General features: G+C 40.4%; 1 protein-coding gene across 1 annotated transcript in view; it reads left to right on the top strand.

Annotated features, from left to right (window-relative positions):
• Positions 1 to 19,529, top strand: part of atp8b3 (ATPase phospholipid transporting 8B3) — a gene marked incomplete at its 5' end in the record, with an annotated part of 30,296 nt that overhangs the window by 10,201 nt on the left and 566 nt on the right. Inside the window, 19 exons of the mRNA XM_084065962.1 lie at positions 351 to 442; positions 713 to 871; positions 2,021 to 2,109; positions 2,273 to 2,466; positions 3,131 to 3,336; positions 7,653 to 7,684; positions 7,989 to 8,145; positions 8,703 to 8,891; positions 9,700 to 9,812; positions 12,248 to 12,415; positions 12,984 to 13,095; positions 13,291 to 13,366; positions 13,529 to 13,652; positions 14,636 to 14,822; positions 15,272 to 15,495; positions 16,084 to 16,167; positions 16,409 to 16,633; positions 17,870 to 18,008; positions 18,528 to 18,652. Of these exons, the coding sequence (XP_083922088.1) occupies positions 351 to 442; positions 713 to 871; positions 2,021 to 2,109; positions 2,273 to 2,466; positions 3,131 to 3,336; positions 7,653 to 7,684; positions 7,989 to 8,145; positions 8,703 to 8,891; positions 9,700 to 9,812; positions 12,248 to 12,415; positions 12,984 to 13,095; positions 13,291 to 13,366; positions 13,529 to 13,652; positions 14,636 to 14,822; positions 15,272 to 15,495; positions 16,084 to 16,167; positions 16,409 to 16,633; positions 17,870 to 18,008; positions 18,528 to 18,652 (2,695 nt within the window). The remainder of the gene's footprint in view (positions 1 to 350; positions 443 to 712; positions 872 to 2,020; positions 2,110 to 2,272; positions 2,467 to 3,130; positions 3,337 to 7,652; positions 7,685 to 7,988; positions 8,146 to 8,702; positions 8,892 to 9,699; positions 9,813 to 12,247; positions 12,416 to 12,983; positions 13,096 to 13,290; positions 13,367 to 13,528; positions 13,653 to 14,635; positions 14,823 to 15,271; positions 15,496 to 16,083; positions 16,168 to 16,408; positions 16,634 to 17,869; positions 18,009 to 18,527; positions 18,653 to 19,529) is intronic.

Below are 19,529 nucleotides of genomic sequence, written 5' to 3'. Positions count from 1 at the left end.
TACAAAAAGAAAAAGTAAATAAAGTATGATATGATATATTGAACATTTGCACAGTACATCATTATAAGACCTAAATTTACCCTTCAACTTCTTGTTTAATCCCAAAATGACTGCTCAAGCATGTTCTAATCAGGTATAGTTTACATTACTTAAAGTAAGTTACTTACAGTAAGTAATTTTTTTTCACTTTTTGGAAAGAATAGCCAATTTAACATTGAGGTGCCCAATCTCCCTTGGTGCCTACTCTCCCGGTTACCGTATCCATCAGCTGTTTAGCATAGTCGGCCATGAAGTGTGGCTACAGTTTTTATTCATTCATTAATTTGTTCATTCATTCATTCTCTGTACAGAGAGACCAACTTAAAGTACCATCAGGCCCTGACGGCTACGCACGATGAACTGACCACTCAACCCTCAGAAAAGAGCCTCGCTGCCTTCGATGGTAATGCACCCTCACACACTAATAACCTTTTATGAGATAATATGGATGGTTTACTTAAGTAAAAGTATCAGTACCACCACAGTATAGAAATACTCTGTTACAAGTAAAAGGTCTGTACACAAAATTTGACTTCAAACAATAACAATATTGGCATTAAAATATATTTAAAGCATCAAAGTGAAAGTACAAAAAAAACATCATCAAATGTAATTAATTAATCAATCACGGAATTGGATTTGAAAAAATGACTGCCAAATTGTCCTGCCCCAGGCGTTGTGCTCTGTGAGGAGCCCAACAGTCGTCTCTACACCTTCAAAGGAGAACTCCGCTGGCGAGGACAGCTTCTGCCGCTGGACACGGGACACGTCCTGCTGAGAGGAACTACGCTACGCAACACAGAGGCCATCTATGGCCTGGCCATTTACCTGGGTACAGCTGGAGGAATTTGGGAAAACGGTTAAAGTTAAGAAGAAGTCAAGCTAAACAATCAGGGTCTTATTTGGTTCCTAACTGTCAATAATTTAACTGGGGACCCCCTGGAACTCCAGTAAGGACCCCCTGGGGACTCCCTGAACCCACGTTGAGAACCAGTGGTCTAAGAGAGAAAGAGAGAATGGGACACAGAGAAGGAAAGAGAGATGAACATAGCGGCTCACAGCCGTTTCATAACAGTGATCTCTATGCTGCTTAGCTTATATCCTTCAACAATTTTTCTTGCCATTGAGTTCTGTCCATTCCACCTTCTGAATTAGCCTACAGTCATTTCAATGACAAATGTGTCTTTTCTTGTATTCATTGTACTGCTAATTATGAACAGCACTAACTCTTGTGTCTGTGTCCTAAATGGGGGCCTATGTTAATATCAAGCTGATGGGAGACCGTCCCCCTCCCTTTGTCCTTTAAGTAATCATTGATCGGATATTACTGGATTGGTGAGAGGTGTCATGGAGCCTACAGCAGTGACCCTTTCAGTTCTGGTAAGGCGGATCAATAGATCAAACGCATGCAGAGAGGGGTTTAATACCAATCATCAGAAGCTGTCTATTGGTGTGACCCCGGTTCAGCCCCATAACTCTAACCCTTATCACATTCACTGACACGGCCTGTTTTGAAGTCTGCATGGCCATGGCTGACATACAATTAAAAGACTCTGAAAAATGATTGTCGTAGGAGGCCTGTTAAGTCGGCATGCTCTATTCCTCTGTCCTTGAGGAGCCCAAAGATAAATACAGACACAAGGCCGGTACTTTTACTTGTGCTGTTGTAACAATCACTCTTAATAAACTCTATACTTTGTTGACCAAGGTCCTCCAGTGGTCTATATTTGGCCCCTCCTTTTTTCTCCTCTACGCAAAATCTCATCTCCGAAAATAGCCGATCTACAAGCTCACAACGTATCTCATTGTGATGCATTGGGAGCTTGTATTGTAGGTGTGCTATTTTTGCAGAATTCGCCTATTTTCAATGAACATACAATATGCCTATTATATGCCCAGAAGAGGAAAGATAGGGATCATTCGATTAGGATAGAGATGGCATCAATTGAAATAACAATACAGTATGTTTACTTTCTTGTAGGCGCTGACAGCAAAATCTTGAAGAACGGCGGCAAACTGAGATTGAAAAGGACGCAAGTTGAACTGATTCTTAACAAAACAGTGGTTGTGGTGAGTGAGGACATGCAAAATGTTTTCCAATCGATATTTTTCACGACTTCAAGTGCACACAGTATGTCAGTATGTGCAAGTGTTATCAATGCATGTGTGTGTGTGTTTCTGTGTGAGCATTCTGACGTGCATGTGTCCAACTGTATATATTCTGCACCTTCAGATAGTAATCACCATACTGCTGTCGTCCCTGCTCCTGTCTATCGGTTCCGGATGGTTTGAGAGTAACGTGTCGCCCGACGTCGAGTTTCTGACCACCATGTGGATCCGCGACAGTCCTATATTCACCGGCTTCCTTAACTTCTTTAGTTACGTCATGCTGTTGAGCCCTGCTATGCCCATAGCACTCTATATCACGTTAGTTGACCAACCCTTATGTGCAGTTGTTTACGTGTGTGTGTGTGTGTGTGTGTGTGTGTGTGTGTGTGTGTGTGTGTGTGGGGACTGCACACGCACGCGTGCATATATCTAAGAATGTGACCATGTGTGCATGCAGTAAAGCAGGGGTCTTCAACAGGGGGTCCGGGACCCCTAGGGGGTTCTCAGAGTTACTACAGGGCGTCCGCCAAATCTTTGTGTGATATGATTTTTTTTTTTACCTTAACCACTTGAGCCCTAGCAGCCCTTTTCTGAGGAGAACTTTAGCCAAAAATAGCAGATCTACAAGCTCACAACGCCTCACGCTGCGAGGCGTTGTGAGCTTGTAGATCGGCTATTTTTTGGCAAAGAGGTGTTTGGTGTAGAGGGAAAAAAGAACAGACCAAGTAAACAAAAAAAGTTGAATCTGAAACACAATTTTATACAATATAGAGGGGGTCCCTGCTTCATCTCTCTTTCAGCTAGGGGGTCCCTGGCCTGAAAACATTGAAGTCCCCTCCAGTAAAGTATTATACGTGTTTGGTTATAGGCACATGCACTTTATACTTGTGTGTGTGTGTGTGTGTGTGTGTGTGTGTGTGTGTGTGTGTGTGTTTGTATTGTGCACTCTTGTGAGAGTTGTTATATGTGCATATGTCCATAGGTTTGACGTGATCCACGTGATACACAGCAAGTTTATTGGCTGGGATTTGGAGATGCGCGTGGAGGATACGGCACCTGCTCAGGCCAGGAACACGTCCCTGAATGAGGAGTTGGGCCAGGTTGGTCACTTGCTGAGTGACAAAACGGGGACACTAACACAGAACCGGCTGCTCTTCAGACAGTGCTGCATTGCTGGGGAAATCTATGGTATGTATGAGATAATGATGAGCTTTAATAATAATCTTTATTATATAGCTTTCAAATATCAATGCTGTTCAAAGTGCTTTACAATGAAACATAATAACAGCAATAAACGGTAGGATCTATATAAATGGTGAAATAAAAAGCAGTAATGTTAAGAGAGGATAAAATCAGTGCAAAGGAAATCAATTAAAAGAAAAGTAATAAAAGTGTGTTTTTAGTTGCCTCTTAAAAGAGGCAGAAGCGTTGCCTCTTAAAAGAGGCAGAAGCGTTGCCTCTTAAAAGAGGCAGAATCGTTGCCTCTTAAAAGACGCAGAAGCGTTGCCTCTTAAAAGAGGCAGAAGCGTTGCCTTAAGGCAAACCCAAGGAAACCCAAGGCTGATTTTGTAGTTGGTTTTCCAGTTCAGGTTAAAACCTACAGAAGGGTATACACATGGCAGGCTGCATAAAGCTACAGTAGTACTCCATGTTGTAAGCAACGCAGCCTCAGCTAATATTAATAATGGGTGTGTTATATTTAGGGTATTTAGGTGCTAATGTGCTAGCAGACAGTACTTTTGACTACTACTGTTTACGCTTGCACATTAGCACACCTATATCTAACACACTTAGCCTGGTTCCAGACCATAGACCCCGCCCACTCTCTGAGTGAGCTCCTCTTGGTCTGGTGTCATAATGTGAGCCTATGGCTTTTTTTTTTCACGGTCACCTGTCAAATCAGAGTCGGAGGTGGGGGTGGTCTAACGACAAGCCAATCAGCGAATATCTGCTAAAACAAGCTGTGCGATGACATCAGATGTAGGCGGATACGTGGATCTCTTGTGATTGGTTTAGGGCAATTTGAATCCCCTCCCCCTGGTAATCGCGGACATTGCAGCCAATTTCAGACTGAAGCTCCACGCAGCTTCAGGCTGATAATCAGGCTATAACACACCCATTATTCATTTTATTTGCTGCCTGCCATGTTTTACTCTGCTGTAGTTTTTTTCTGAGCCATTAGATCACGGTCCCGAACATATAATCAAAGGTTAATTTAAGAAATTGATAGTTATTTTTTTTACACCAACTTTGCCACAGACCGCCTTATAAAACATTTACATAATAAAATGAGCTATATAGCTCATTTATTATGTAAATGTTTTTACATAGGGTCATTAGGTGACATAATGAACTAGATAAATAGATAGACCTTTATTGATCCCGCGGGGGAAATTCAGTTGCCGTCATGTACTGAAACCACCATTGATAGGCCACTTGTTTATGATTGTTCAAATCGTCTGCATTCGGCTGCAGACCGCAATTCTTTATATTTTGAACCGCATTGCATTCACGGACACAAATGAAAGAGGGAATTGGATTACACACACAAGCACAAACAAGCGCATGCACGCAAGCTGCGACTGTTCTTGCGTAGCTCTGTTGTTCAGTCTATCTCTTTCTCTCTGTTCTGTGTGCCTTGCCACCACCAAAGCACTCTTGAACTTGAATTTGTGCAGGGTCGTAACTACTTTTGTACCCACATGAATATTTCTAGGAGTGTGTAGGATTTTGTTAAAGTACGGTACCTGTAAATGAGAAAGAAATACACAAAATGGCTGACTTCCTGTCATTGCTTTTTTGTAAGAGGACATGATACTGTTCATGTTCATGTAGGTGAAACCGAAATGTGGGGCTTCAACTTTTCAAATTTTGCTATTGAGCCATTTGTCCATCCCATATTCAAGAGTCATAAAATATGAACATTTTCACCACTTTTGATGCGTGTGCGAAGTTGCATACATTTTTGGCCCTCAGAAATGCAATTTATCTGTGCATAGAATAATAAATGCTTCCTTGCATTTCAGCAGGGCTTCGCACTCGTCCAGTGCCAATTATGTTTTTATAATAACCCTACTGCTACTATCCACAAAAGCACAATGTTTCACCGAGGACAAGACATTGTCATTGTTGCCCCTTGCTCAATAATAACTTTATTTATACAGCACCTTTCAAAAACAAGTTACAAAGTGCTTTACAACAACAGTTAAAAAATACAATACAAATCAGACATTAATTTCATAAATAGTACAACAATTCATAATCTAGGAAAAAGCTGTGCGATAAAGGTGAGTTTTTAGAAGAGATTTGAAAGAGGACACGTCAAACAAGCAGGCTTGTTTGACGCTAGTGCACGTGCGGACACGCATCCAACTTGTGGCTCCAATTACATGTTTGTTTTGGCGCGCAAGGCTTGTACCATAACAGTTGACCTCACTGATGTTCCTCCTAAAATATTAACACAGACGCTCACATAACAAGGGTGAGATCAACAATAATGCACTGAATCTTCACTTATCTTGTATAATATGGAGCATAGGATGGGGAAAACTGCACAGCAAAATTCCCAATATTTATGTACACACACACACACACACACACACACACACACACATTTTTAGCGGTGCCAACCGTTCTACGTTTGACTCTGCGTGTCCATGGGTCCGTCCGTTTGTGTGAGCACGGGATGAGCACGGCAAAGAAGCAAACAGCTATAACTTCAGTTTGCAGCATGCCACCAAGTCCAAATTTGGTATGTGGACTTAGACCACCAATAGGGACGAGCATGAATTGATGACGTTATCAAAGAGGGGTCCAGGGACCCCCAGCGCCCGTATGAGCACGGGATGAGCACGGGATTTTAAACAGCTATAACTCCAGTTTGCAGCATGCCACCAAGTCCACATTTGGTATGTGAACTTAGACCACCAATAGGCACGAGCATGAATTGATGAAGTTATCAAAGAGGGGTCCAGGGACCCCCAGCGCCCGTATGAGCACGGGATTTTAAACAGCTATAACTCCAGTTTGCAGCATGCCACCAAGTCCACATTTGGTATGTGGACTTAGACCACCAATAGGGACCAGCATGAATTGTTGAAGCCCCGCCCCCTCTGTCTTCCCATTGGCTGGCCTTCAAACAGCCATAACTCAAGTTCGCAGCATGCTATGGAGTTCAAATTTTGTACATGGACTAAAGCCAGCAATAGGGACTAACTGTCATAACTTAAGCCCCGCCCCCTCTGTCTGCCCATTGGCTGGGCTTTAAACAGCCATCATTCCAGTTTGCAGCATGCTACCAAGTACAAATTTGGTAAGTGGACTCAGACCACCAATAGGGACGAACTGAAATGAGTTAAGGCCCGCCCCAAAGGCACCACTTCCTTCACACAGGGTGTGATTTTTAAAATGTTTTGGGGGGATTTGTTTGGGTGAAATTGTTCAGGGGATTAGTTTTTTCTCTTTTTTATCAAATCATCATCCTAGGTTACAATAACAGCATTGCATTGGTTTTCAGTAATCAGAAACAAAGACAGTAGCATGTGCATCTTTTTTAGAAGTAACTAAACCATTAAGAAAACAAAAGCTTCAACGTGCATTTATTCTGGTATCCTCATTGTTCTTGTATAGCCAAGCCTACCTTGTACATAAGGCTAACATGACAATGCTAATGCAGAAGAGAATACATATTACACCCATAACTAGGTATCCTCTAAAATGTAGTTACTATGGGCAGGGCTTGGATGACAATATATGTTTTTAATAACCGATTTTTATCCTCAAAACGATTATTTGAATTATTCTGACCCATCCCTATATTCACTAAGCTGTTTACACCCATATTTTGAGTGTAAACAGCTTTATGGTCTTAAATGGGGGTGTGGAGCAATGCAAAGAATCTTCCATATGAACGCACCTCTGACCTTCAGGCAAAAATGAGGAACAACTGTGATCCGCACATATCAGGGATTTACACGCCTTTGTGAATTGCACGTCGGTTTGTGCATAGAGTAGAGAAAATACACCCTCCTTTAACATTTTATTTACACACATATTTACACTGATATTTACGACCAGCTTAGTGAATCGGGCCCACTGTTATTTGTTGTTGTTTTTAGGCCTTGTGCAGGCAGATTGGGTGATAGCTATTGTGCAGCTTATCACACTTGCAGCCAACACCCAGAACACTATTTAAAAATTAAACAAAGGCTCAGTCCACTTGAGGCAAGGTGTTATTGAAACCTTGTGAGAATCAGATCAGCCATCTATCCTGTGTCTGCACCACATCCTGCTGAGGTTATTTTTGTTTGCTTTTGTTTGTAATTGAAGATGCACAAACAATGACCAGCATAGTATAAAATCTGAAATAATTGTTTCATTTTATTCTTATTTTAAATGTTCTTGTTCTTTTCCTCCTGTTCCTGTTGCCATCATTGACTCCAGACCATTTAACAAAATTATAATTTCAGGCACTTTTAATGTTTAATAACTGTGTGTTTTCACAGGTGATGGATGCATCAGTGCTGAGGAAGTAAAGGTAATCAGTCACATTGGTGAACACACTCCATGACATCCATAGAAAAGTTGCATAAAACATATGGTCGCTCTCGGGTGGAAACCTCATCAGTCCAAAACCGTTCCTTTTTATTATGATAAAAGCTTGTAGATCTGCTATTTTCAGTAATTCTGTGCAACACTCTAGTATGATGAAGTATCAATCATACTCATCAATTAATTAATTAATTCATTCATTCATTGTATTAAAGTGTTGCATTGCTTCAGTATACAGAAAGTGACAAACATCTGTCAGTCCTAAATGTCCCATTCCATCCTGTCCCTAGCCAATGGACCTCAGCTGGAATCCCTACTCCTGTGGAGGTCTGGCCTTCTCAGCTCCCACCCTGGTGGAGTGTCTGAGAAAGAATGAGTGTCACCTCACTAGAGAGTTCTTCAATGGGCTGGCTCTTTGTCACACTGTCGTGGCCGAGTGGAAGAAAGGTGAGGGCTCATGTGTGCATGTGTATTTCATGCATTTAGAGTTCGACAAAAGGAGATAAATACTGCACAACTCTCCCCTACATGTGACGTTTTGAACTGTGTAGCTCTTCTTCAGACACTGAACCTTTCACGCTCTATGGAGTGTATGGAATGCATGTGCAAAAGAAACATTTAAAATATTGATTTGATGCTCATATTAACCTTAGGATGTATTACGTTGTTTTTTATTTTCACATGCATTCCATAAATTCCATACGGCGATACGGCAGATGTCAACTTGCGACGGGCATTGCCCCTATTGAGTGAAAGATGAACTGTTTCTAAAATAAATTAAAAAACATTTTAGTTATAGAGGACAATTATAATGTATTAAGGCATATTTGGCTTATTAGCCAGGGATCATTTTAAATCAATTAATATAAGATGTATATATATAGTATTTCGCTCATTGAAAGCAAATCAAGAAGTACAATACATCTGCATTTGATTTTGTGAATCAGTAGAACATGGGCCGAAGGTGTAGGCTGAATCCATGGCTATTATGTATATTCTTCCAGGGGCACCAGTCTACCAGTCTGCCTCCCCTGATGAGGAGGCTCTTGTTGGGGCAGCCAGAGAGATGGGCTTTGTCTTCCTCTCCAGGACCAGAGAATCACTGACCATCAGTGAGCTGGGTATCACTAAGGAGTACCAGCTGTTGGCACTGCTGGACTTCACCAGCCAGAGAAGGCGCATGTCTGTACTGGGTGAGAAAGGACCTAGAAGATATGTTGTTGTTTATGATAACAACAATAGATTGACAATAACAACATACAATATATTAACCCATTAAGGCCTGAGTCCGATTCTTAAAATGTTTTCTAAATCCTGCAGTTTTTTGAAAAAAATATTTTTTTTTAAAAATCAAGATTTTTCAAAAATAGCAGATCTACAAGCTATGATCTTGTAGATCTGCTATTTTTGAATAGCCAAAGGAATCTAACATGACACAGATGCGTTCCCGGTCTTAATGGGTTAATAACAACATGAACCACAAGCTCAACATTATGAAATGCGTAATTGAACAATAATTGGTGAAAATATTAATAAAATAATTACATTAGCATGCTGTTGAATTACTGTATTATAATGTGGTGGAAGGCATTAATGCAGTCAAGGGTTAACAAATATCTCTTGTTTTACTAAATTTGTTATTATTTGCATTAATTAATTCATTCATTCTTACAATTTCCTGGCCTTTTATTGCCTTTAACCAAGTAAAGGCAATATTTTTAAAAGCCTAGGTTAAGCATGCAGGTGACCCATATAAGAAGTAAAAATACTGCTTGTTTATAATAAAAATATACTGTATCTTTCATTACTGTGTTTTCACAGACAATTTTAGCGCTACTACTCTACAAAATTATCATATTTCTCTCTTCTAATCTTTGATCTCCCAATCATGCTAATGCATCCCTCTCTCTGTCAATCATCTTCTCCTATTGATGAATAGTCCATAATGTATTGATGTGTGTGTGTAGCACAGTGACCGTTGCTCTGTGCATTGTTTTTCAGTGCGAGACCCAGAGGGAGGGCTGAAGCTCTACTCTAAAGGGGCTGACCTGGTGATTCTGGAGAGACTGCAGACAGACGATCCACATCGGGAGAGCACCGACAAATTCCTGGAGGTAATGGAGGTTGATTCTCAACCTGGGCCCCAAAAAACGTTGGCAAAACACTAAGATTTGAATGATAATGACCTTAAAATGTAAAACATGATTTTTTGCAGTTACCAAAATCCCCAAATTAACCCATTTAGACCGGGAACGCATCTGTGTAATTTTAGATTTCTTTGGTGCCGCGCTATGAGCTTGTAGATCTGCTATTTTTTAAATCAATTTTAACATTTGTGCAAATCTTCGAATATATATATTTTTAAAGAGAACATTTGCAACTCAAATATTTGCTTCTGGTGGTCCCTGGAGCAAAATATTTTGGGATATTTTTTATTTCTTATACATGTTTTCAAAAAACTGTCAGCCTCAGGTCTTAATGGGTTGCACGTCTTTAAAAAAATCCATTCCAAAGTACATTTTCTTCATTTATTAAAACTAAAAGAAAATTCCAAAAGTAATCAGTAATCAAACTAAAGCTGTAAGAAAAACATTTCTGGGCAATCCTCAGCTGTCTTTCCACTTCTTTATGTTTGTACTGATTTTCCCATTAAGACCGGGAACGCATCTGTGTGACATTTTTAGATTTCTTTAGCTATTCAAAAATAGCAGATCTACAAGTTCATAGTGCGGCACTCGGTGCCGCGCTATGAGCTTGTATTTTGGAAAAATCGTGAAATCGTGAAAATCGTGAAAATGTGTGAAAATCTTTAGTTTGAATATATATATTATTTTAAAGCGAACATTTTTAACTCAAATCTTTGCTTCTCGAGGTCCGCGGCCAAATACATATCATTTTGGGGGTCCTTGACATGAAAAAGTTTGAGCACCACTGATATAGAAACATACGTTTTTCAGAATACTGTTAGGAGACATTTGTAGAAACGGCTTCAGGTCTTGATGGGTTAAACACATTGTTCCCCTGATTCCTTATATACAGTCCTACAGCACCCTGGGCAAGACCTGGGATGTTGGTTGTCTAGGAAGTGACAACCGGAAATGGTTGAATTTGGCGGAAGTGCCGCCCAAGGAAATGACGTTGATGCTTTACAAATCTGTTAACATTCTCTGTGAATGGAACGAGTGTTGTGATTGGTCAAAAAATATCGTTTCCGGGGGGAAACGCGTACGACGGAAATCCTGCCCACTCAGGACTTCCTAGACACTCGCTGCTTTAGGTCGTGACCAGGCTCTTCTTTTCGCAGATGAGTGAGGCTGGGACCGAGGTTAGTCCTACAGTACCTAATCAAAACAGCTGTTCTCAATAATCTAATAATTACAGCAGAAAGACATTATGCACGGTTCACATACTATGATATGGCTAAACAAACACTGAAAATACAAAACAAAATCACAAATAAATAATTAACACAATACGCATATATGTTCTCACATATACATGCTCCCACAAATGTAGAAACAATTTCATAATTGTTTTTTATCATCACATTTTATCTATTGATTGATCATTTGAATTAAACAGGCTCTGAAAATGCATGTGGCCCACACATTAAGTGATCAGATGGGCGAGCCGCAAATAGGCTTGTCACAATTATTACATAAACGTCTAATCTAAACGTCTAAAATTTTCACATTTTTTCAAATATTAAAAAAAGCAGAAATGGCAGATCTACAAGCTTACAACGCGTCACTTTGTGACGCGTTGTAAGCTTGTAGATCAGCAATTTTTTTGTACATGTATAATTTTTAAATACATATTAAATATGTTAATAATTTCTTTGTATATTTAAGTTATTTGTCATATCTGCCCTGTGCAATTTTTGATTATGAAAGGCAAACAGATTTTTGTATTTTATTCATATGTTCCAATGTTCAACGCCAAACACACAATGAAATAGTTAATAGCAATTATTTGAGTGACAATTAATCGTCAACTTAAATTTGTAATCAGCCCTATAGCAGCAAATGCTTTTGAGATTTAGTGTGCCCTGATCCAGAACATGTTGAGAACCACTGTGGTAACTACTATACTGCTCCTTTCACACCAAAAACATTTGTATTAGGTTTGAGGCAGTGACTTATTTGGAAAAGTGGAAAATAATGATGTTATATAATGAGCATCATATGGTATGGTATCTTCCCTGTCCTCTTCTTTGTGCTTGAAGCTGAATCGGGTCCTGCAAATCAAAGCCAGGTTGTCAATCACCTGAAGAGTATGCAATGCCTAATTAAGGATCAGTTAAAACTTTTACATCGCAATCGATACAATTTTGAAAAGCAAGATGAGGCTTGTAATCCCTGATCAGCGCTCCCACCGAGGCAATTTGATGCATACCTGCATAAACATATTGAAGATCTATCACGCGTTGTTGTTTTTTTCCTCCCTTTCTATTGATAAAACTCAGTACCTCAGAGGAGATCCCACGGTGTAACCACCACAATTTACAGTTGTAACATATCAATATAATGTGTTATATTTCTCGTGTCAGTTATTCGCCCAGGTCTGCCTGAGGACGTTGTGCGTGGCGGTTCGATCCGTGCCCGAGGCGTTGTGGGGGAAATGGAGCAAAATCATCACCTCCTCTGCTGCCATGGTGACCTCTGACCGCGAGAAGACGCTGGAGGAGCTGTACGATGACATGGAGAAAGACCTGCAGGTAGCTTCATGCCTGTCATGATGGAACATGTCTGATGTTTCATCTGTGGTGTGAACCCCCGCATGTGCTCAGCTTACAGTACTGTGCTTCAGTGTTGATTTTGACAGCAAATTTTTATGTAGTTTTAGTCATAGTCTTTTGAATACAATTGCATTTAGTTTTTAGTCATATTTTAGTCATCTGAAATGTTTCAGTTTTTGTCTAGTTTTAGTCGACTAAATATCATAAGATTTTAGTCGACTAAATCTACAGTTCATTTAGTCGACTAAAATGTATTTTGGCGGGCGTTGATGGCGTCGTAATGGCTGATTTTACACTTGGTTACATGCTGAAAATAGACGATCTACAAGCTCACAACGCGTTGCAGCGCGATGCGTTGTGAGCTTGTAGATCTGCTATTTTCAGAGTGCAACACCCGAAGTTTAAGGCATCATAGCTTAGTTTTTATTTCGTTTTTATCTAGTTTTCGCCAGTGAAAAAAGGTAGTCGACGAACGTTTTAGTCGACGAAATCAACACTGCCGGTCCCCAAGGGAAACCATAGCCCTGTGTTTTATCGTTGAGTGTAGTTGCTGGGAGTGACGGCCATAGAGGACCGGCTTCAGGAGGGGGTTCCTGAGACCATCGCTCTACTTCGACAGGCCGGCATAAAAGTATGGGTGCTGACTGGGGACAAAAAAGGTACTGTAAAGAAGCAGGAAGGAACACACAAGGGGAATAGGTCCTCAGTCTGTCTGCGGTATCATTATACACAGTGTCCTGTGTCTGAACAAACAACGTCTCTTTGGCCTCTCTCTCTCTTTCTCTCTCTCTTGTCTTCCTTTTCTCTCTCTCCCTCTCTCTCTCATTTCCCACTCCCTCTGTCTTTCCACACAGAGACGGCGGTGAATATTGGATACTCTTGCAAACTACTGGATCCTGATACCAGATTACTGGAAGGGCAGGAGCTGAGGTTAGCAATGATAAAAATACACACACACACACACACACACACACACACACACACACACACACACACACACACACACACACACACACACACACACACACACACACACACACACACACACACAAGCGCGCACACACATTGATCTCTGTGTGTTTGCTTCCACAGACAGATCCTCCAGTCCTCAGACCCAGGGGTCAGTTTGTCTAAAACCCGGCAGACAGAGATGTGGTGTGTAGACAGGGAGACGGCTGCAGAGAAGACTGCTCTCGTTCTCACCGGAGCCCAGCTGGTAAACAATGAGCTTCAAATAGCCTGCTCATATATTTTTCAAATGACTCGATGTGATCAAAGTACCTTAGCTGGGTGTTAGGGGGGAGGGAATGGACAGGAGCAGAATTCCAGAAAATGATGTAGCTATAGTGCAGATGCAACAGTTTTGCATCACAAAAGTCCCAATATTTATTTATATTGTAATATGACGCTGACCTCTGCGTTTAACAATGAATGTACCGTTGTTAAGAACGTCCAGAAGTATTTCTTAGCAGGATGGAAATTAGTTAACCACATGAAACCTAGCATATCTATTTTTGGTTTGTAGCTATTTGTTGTGATGTTATAGAGGGTTAAAAGGATGGGACCAATTATAGATCCTTGCAGGACCCTGGTCAACAAGGTATATAGGTTTGAAGTGGTTAAAACTGTACTTAGAGTGACGTAATATACGTACAGACAAAACACACACACACACACACACACACACACACACACACACACACACACACACACACACACACACACACACACACACACACACACACAGATAGCCTCATTACAATCGCCTTGCATCGCTTTGTGGCTGCACTAAGAATAGTTTTGTGCAGGTTAGCGTCTCCTTTAGTTTTTGTTTTGTAATGTAACAAACACAAATATTGAAATTAAATCAAGCGTAGCCATATTTCACAACAAACTATTAATTTATGTGATGCCTCATTCATACAAGTTGATGCTTTTAATTGGGGTGAAAAATCAATTTTGTTTGGAGAAGAAAAGAAAATGTCAGTTTGAATTAATGTGAATTAATCACACAAAATAAACCCTCCTGATGTGTCAGGACCTTTCAGAGTAACAGACCCCTGATGGAAAGGTCCTGTTTGAGATCTACTTTTTTCTAAAAGTCCCATTGGAATACGAGTGTCCGCTAAACGCCCCACCAATTTAACTTGGATGACCTTAAACTCTACTCTCTCTTTGATGCGCTGTCCTCTGTCCCAGGCGGATTTTCACAGCCAACCAGAGTGGGGCGCCATGTTCATGAAGTTGGCTGAGCAGTGTCAGTCGGTTGTGTGCTGCCGGGTGACACCGCTACAGAAGGCTGACATTGTTACCTTGGTCAGAAGTCACACCAAGTCAGTCACCATGGCTATCGGAGATGGCGCCAATGATGTCAACATGATAAAGAGTAAGCTGGATGATCGGATCGAATGTCAAATGTGGTTGTAGGGGTGTGCCGATATATTGTCCCGCGATATATCGCGATACGTTTTCGTGACGATATGTATCGTTTTGGGGGGGAAAAATATTGTAAAAAAAAAAAAAGAAACATTTTTGCCCCCAATAATAATAATGCATAAACAGAAGTATTTGTTTGCATTTGCTTTTTTTCCCCCCCATATATTTTCATACGTTTTTTTCCCCCTCATATATTTTCATACGTTTTTTTCCCCCTCATATATTTTCACGATAAAAAAGTGCCATATATCGTATCGTATCGATATTGTATCGATGTCGTGAGCCCAATATCGTATTGTATCGTTTCGTGAAATTAGTGTATCGGCACACCCCTATGTGGTTGGTTTTAATGTTGTGTTCTTTGTGTTGTTTAATGTGATTTTCTCTCTCACCTGCCAGCGGCTCACATAGGTGTAGGGCTTATGGGAGTAGAGGGAGGTCAGGCGGTGCAGAATGCAGACTTTTCGTTGGCCCAGTTCAGATTTCTACAGAGGCTGCTATTGGTCCATGGCCGTTGGTCATACCGTCGCATTTCCTTCTTCCTGCGTTACTTCCTGTACAAGACCACCTGCTTCGCTCTCGTTCACATCTGGTTTGGTTTCTACAACGGCTTCAGTGCTCAGGTTAGATAACAAGAGGCCGAAAGTGAAAACCTTCAAGCAGTGAATTTCAGGAATGCTAAGAAATTCAACATGGAGCAAATATACAGGACTTCTAACTAGGCCTGTCACAATTATTACATAATCATCTAATCGCAATTATTTGAGACAGTCGCAATTATTTTTGCATAATCGTCATAATCGCTTCCATGTTGAAAAATGTTCACACATTTTCAAATATAAAAATAGCAGATCTACAAGCGTACAATGCGTCACTTTGTGACACGTTGTAAGCTTGTAGATCAGCTATTTCTGCTTTCTTTTACATGTATAAAAGTATTAAATATGTCAATAATTTATTTTAATTAAGTTATTTGTCATATCTGCCCTGTGCAATTTTTTATTACGAAGCCTAAAAGGCTTCATTTGTTCCAACACACAATTAAATCGTTAATCGCAATTATCTGAGTGACAATTAATCGTCAACTTAAATTTGTAATTGTGACAGCCCTACTTCTAACAATTTAAAAGCTGACACTTCTGCAGTACAAGTTTGCATTATGGGTATAGTCAAGCTGACCTCGACCGCATTCCTCTGTTCCTCTCCTGCAGAGCATGTATGAGAACTGGTTCATTGCTCTCTACACGTCTTTCTACACGTCATATCCAATTGTGAGCCTGGCCATCTTTGATCAGGTGAGACAGAAACTGAGAAGAAAATTAAGAAATCTGCAGAACAGTCCGGCTCATTGAACATTCACCAGTCCTTAAGATATTAGTGTTCAACAGTAACATGAACTATGACACAAACAAAAAGACTAGTTATCTTCCATTTTCTCCGTCTCTCTCTCTCTCTCTCTCTCACTCACTCACTCACTCACTCACTCACTCACTCACTCACTCACTCACTCACTCACTCACTCACTCTCTCTCTCAGGATGTTGGGGTAGAGGGCTGCCTGAAATGGCCAGAGTTGTACCATGTTGGCCAGAAATATGGGCTCTTCAACGCACGGATAATGACAGCAACACTCCTGCATTCCGTCTGGACGTCCCTCGTTCTCTTCTTCATCCCCTTAGGAGTCTGGCAAGACTTAGGACGCGACTTCCAGACCATGGCTTTCACCGTGGCCATGGGAGCGTTTTTTACCGCCAACACTGAGGTCAGAGGTCAAAATGTTTCCTGGGTTGGACTTCTGTGAAGGAGTTTTGCTCCACTTGAACCCCAACACGCCTATTGTAGGCAAAAATAGCAGATCTACAAGCTTCGGTTGCTGCCACATTGATTGGACTAGGGCTACAACTATAGATCATTTCCTTGGTGATTATTCTATCGATTAATTGAATAATCGACATGCATGTTTTTTTATATCAATGAATCGATTAACAACTTAATCTTTATTTTATATTTCGTCACACAATGGTGTCATGCAAAAATTGTTTAAAACAGCGTTAGGTTTTTTGTTTTTTTGCTTTTTGCCTAATGACATGCCCAAAATAGGGATCAATTATTAATCATTTATTTAATGAAATTATATTGCTTATTTTTTATAATGGCTTAAATAGATTAGTTGGATTACCTGTTGCACCCCTAGATTGGACTACTGGCATAGCCAGGAAAACTATATTGTTCAGGGACTGTAGTTGCAACTCTGCTCTTTTGACATGTAATGAGAATGAAGTGCCCACTCTTCTTAACCACTTAAGACTTACATACTTTCTCAAATAGCACGTTGTGAACTTGTAGATCTACTATTTTCCTAAGTATGATTGACATGACATTTTATTAACTTCTTCCTTGACAATATTCTTTCAAATCATATCATTAAATTGTGATATTCTCAAACATAAGTATCAAGCATCTCAGACAGTCTACATTTCCCAAAAAATAAATGCATGTATTTATTACAGTCTGACCAGAAGCAGGGATGAAACATAACCCCAGTGTTGGTTTTGACAGCAAATTTTGATTTAGTTTTAGTCATAGTCAGACTTGGTTGCATGCTGAAAATAGCAGATCTACAAGCTCACATTCAGAGCGCAACACCCGAGCGTAACCAAACATAAATTGACTTGTCTTTTAGTTATACTGGATCTCTTCTCCACTAGTCCCTCACCAACACTTTAGTCTAGTTTTTATTTATTGACAACATTGTCAATATATTTAGTCTTAGTTTTAGTCATCATAGCTTAGTTTTTATTTAGTTCTTATTTAGTTTTTGTCAGTGAAAAAAGGTAGTCGACAAACATTTGTCGTCATAGTTTTAGTCGACGAAATCAACACTGCATAACCCCACCTCAATGAAATTGAATAACCAGAGAGGGGAGATACGCAGATACCAAAAGCAGAGGCATGGATCAGTAAACGTAAGCGTGGTGTCTGTGATTGTTTGTGCCAGGTGTTGCAGTACACCAGACACTGGACCGGCTGGAATGTAGCAGCTGTGGTCCTCAGTACACTGCTCTTCTTCATCGCCACCATCATCACTCAAAGCACCCCGCTGTTCCATGGAGCACCCAGCCAGTACTTCTTCGTTGGTAGGTCTCTCCTTCACTCACACTATAGGGCTGAAACTGTCTATTATTTTCTTAGCGATTATCCTAAAGATTCTAACTTTTTTGATCGAATAATCGAGCTGTTGGGCAGAAACCTCATATCTCTGTATAGATGTTTTTGGGGGGGGGGTAAATTAATGCCCTACTTGATCATACTACAGCGTCACACAAAAGTATCAATAGTAGCAGATCCACAAGCTTGAAACGCGGCGCGAAGCGACTGCTACTTTTACAACAAAAAAAATTAATCCTGAAAAGTAACAGTTTTGGACATTTCCACCCGACAGTGACGACGATATAAAATACAGTATATTAGCCATTTATTGAAATAAATGTTTTCCATTGTGTTTTCAGCTGATTTGTGTGTGTGTGTGTGTGTGTGTGTGTGTGTGTGTGTGTGTGTGTGTGTGTGTGTGTGTGTGTGTGTGTGTGTGTGTGTGTGTGTGTGTGTGTGTGTGTGTGTGTGTGTGTGTGTGTGTGTGTGTGTGTGCTTCTGGACAGGTGTGTTTACTGAGGCCTTTACTGATCCTGTTGTGTGGCTCACTGCTCTGCTGTCAGCCTGGGTGGCCGTGCTTCCTTCAGTGTTAACCAACACTTTCATGCTCCTCACTCGCAGCAGACACAGGGTAATACGTGTGTGTGACTGTGTGACATCGGCTGCCTGCAACACCATCGTATGTTGAAGTATAAATCAGGCCCATTCAATGGGAAAACATGCGCATGAATATTCATCATCAATAGGCACGGTGTCCAAAACCAGCATCTAACATAATGGTTGCGGAAGAGAGACTTAACAGACAGACCTGTAATAACTGTCCGACATTCGATTTCTTCCCATGGCTGTAAGAATCTGTGTCATTTTAGATTTTAGCTATATATATATATATAATATATGTATGTGTGTGTGTGTGTGTATATATATGTGTGTGTGTGTGTGTGTGTGTGTGTGTGTGTGTGTGTGTGTGTGTGTGTGTGTGTGTGTGTGTGTGTGTGTGTGTGTGTGTGTGTGTGTGTGTGTGTGTGTGTGTGTGTGTGTGTGTGTGTGTATATATATATATATATATATATATATATATATATATATATATATATATATATATAGCAACATTAGTTTTTCAGAAAACCTTGAAAAGGATTTAGAAAAGTGGTTTAGAACAATGGTTCTCAAAAATAGCAGATATACAAGCTTGCAGTGCGGCATGAAGTGAGCTTGTACATCTGCTATTTTTGAACATCTTCGTCTTCAAATCGTGATTTTTTTTTTAAAATATATTTTAGTTTTTTTTTAAAACACAAATCCTCTCTTCTCGTACCTGGAACCAGTGGTGTGTTCTACCGTCAGATGCTGTGTACGGCGTATACCTTGAGATTTGTTTTCGTCGCTATCGTATACCTTCAAAAACTGTTTCATCCATTGAAAACGCGAGAGCGTATACCCACGACCACGCGCATCGTATCGTAGCGTATACCTTCCGAAAAAAACTAGAACACAACACTGCCTGG

Source organism: Gymnoscopelus microlampas (assembly GCF_963454915.1).
Source record: "Gymnoscopelus microlampas genome assembly, chromosome: 9".
NCBI lineage: Eukaryota > Metazoa > Chordata > Actinopteri > Myctophiformes > Myctophidae > Gymnoscopelus > Gymnoscopelus microlampas.
This window is presented reverse-complemented; position numbering and strand designations above follow the sequence as displayed.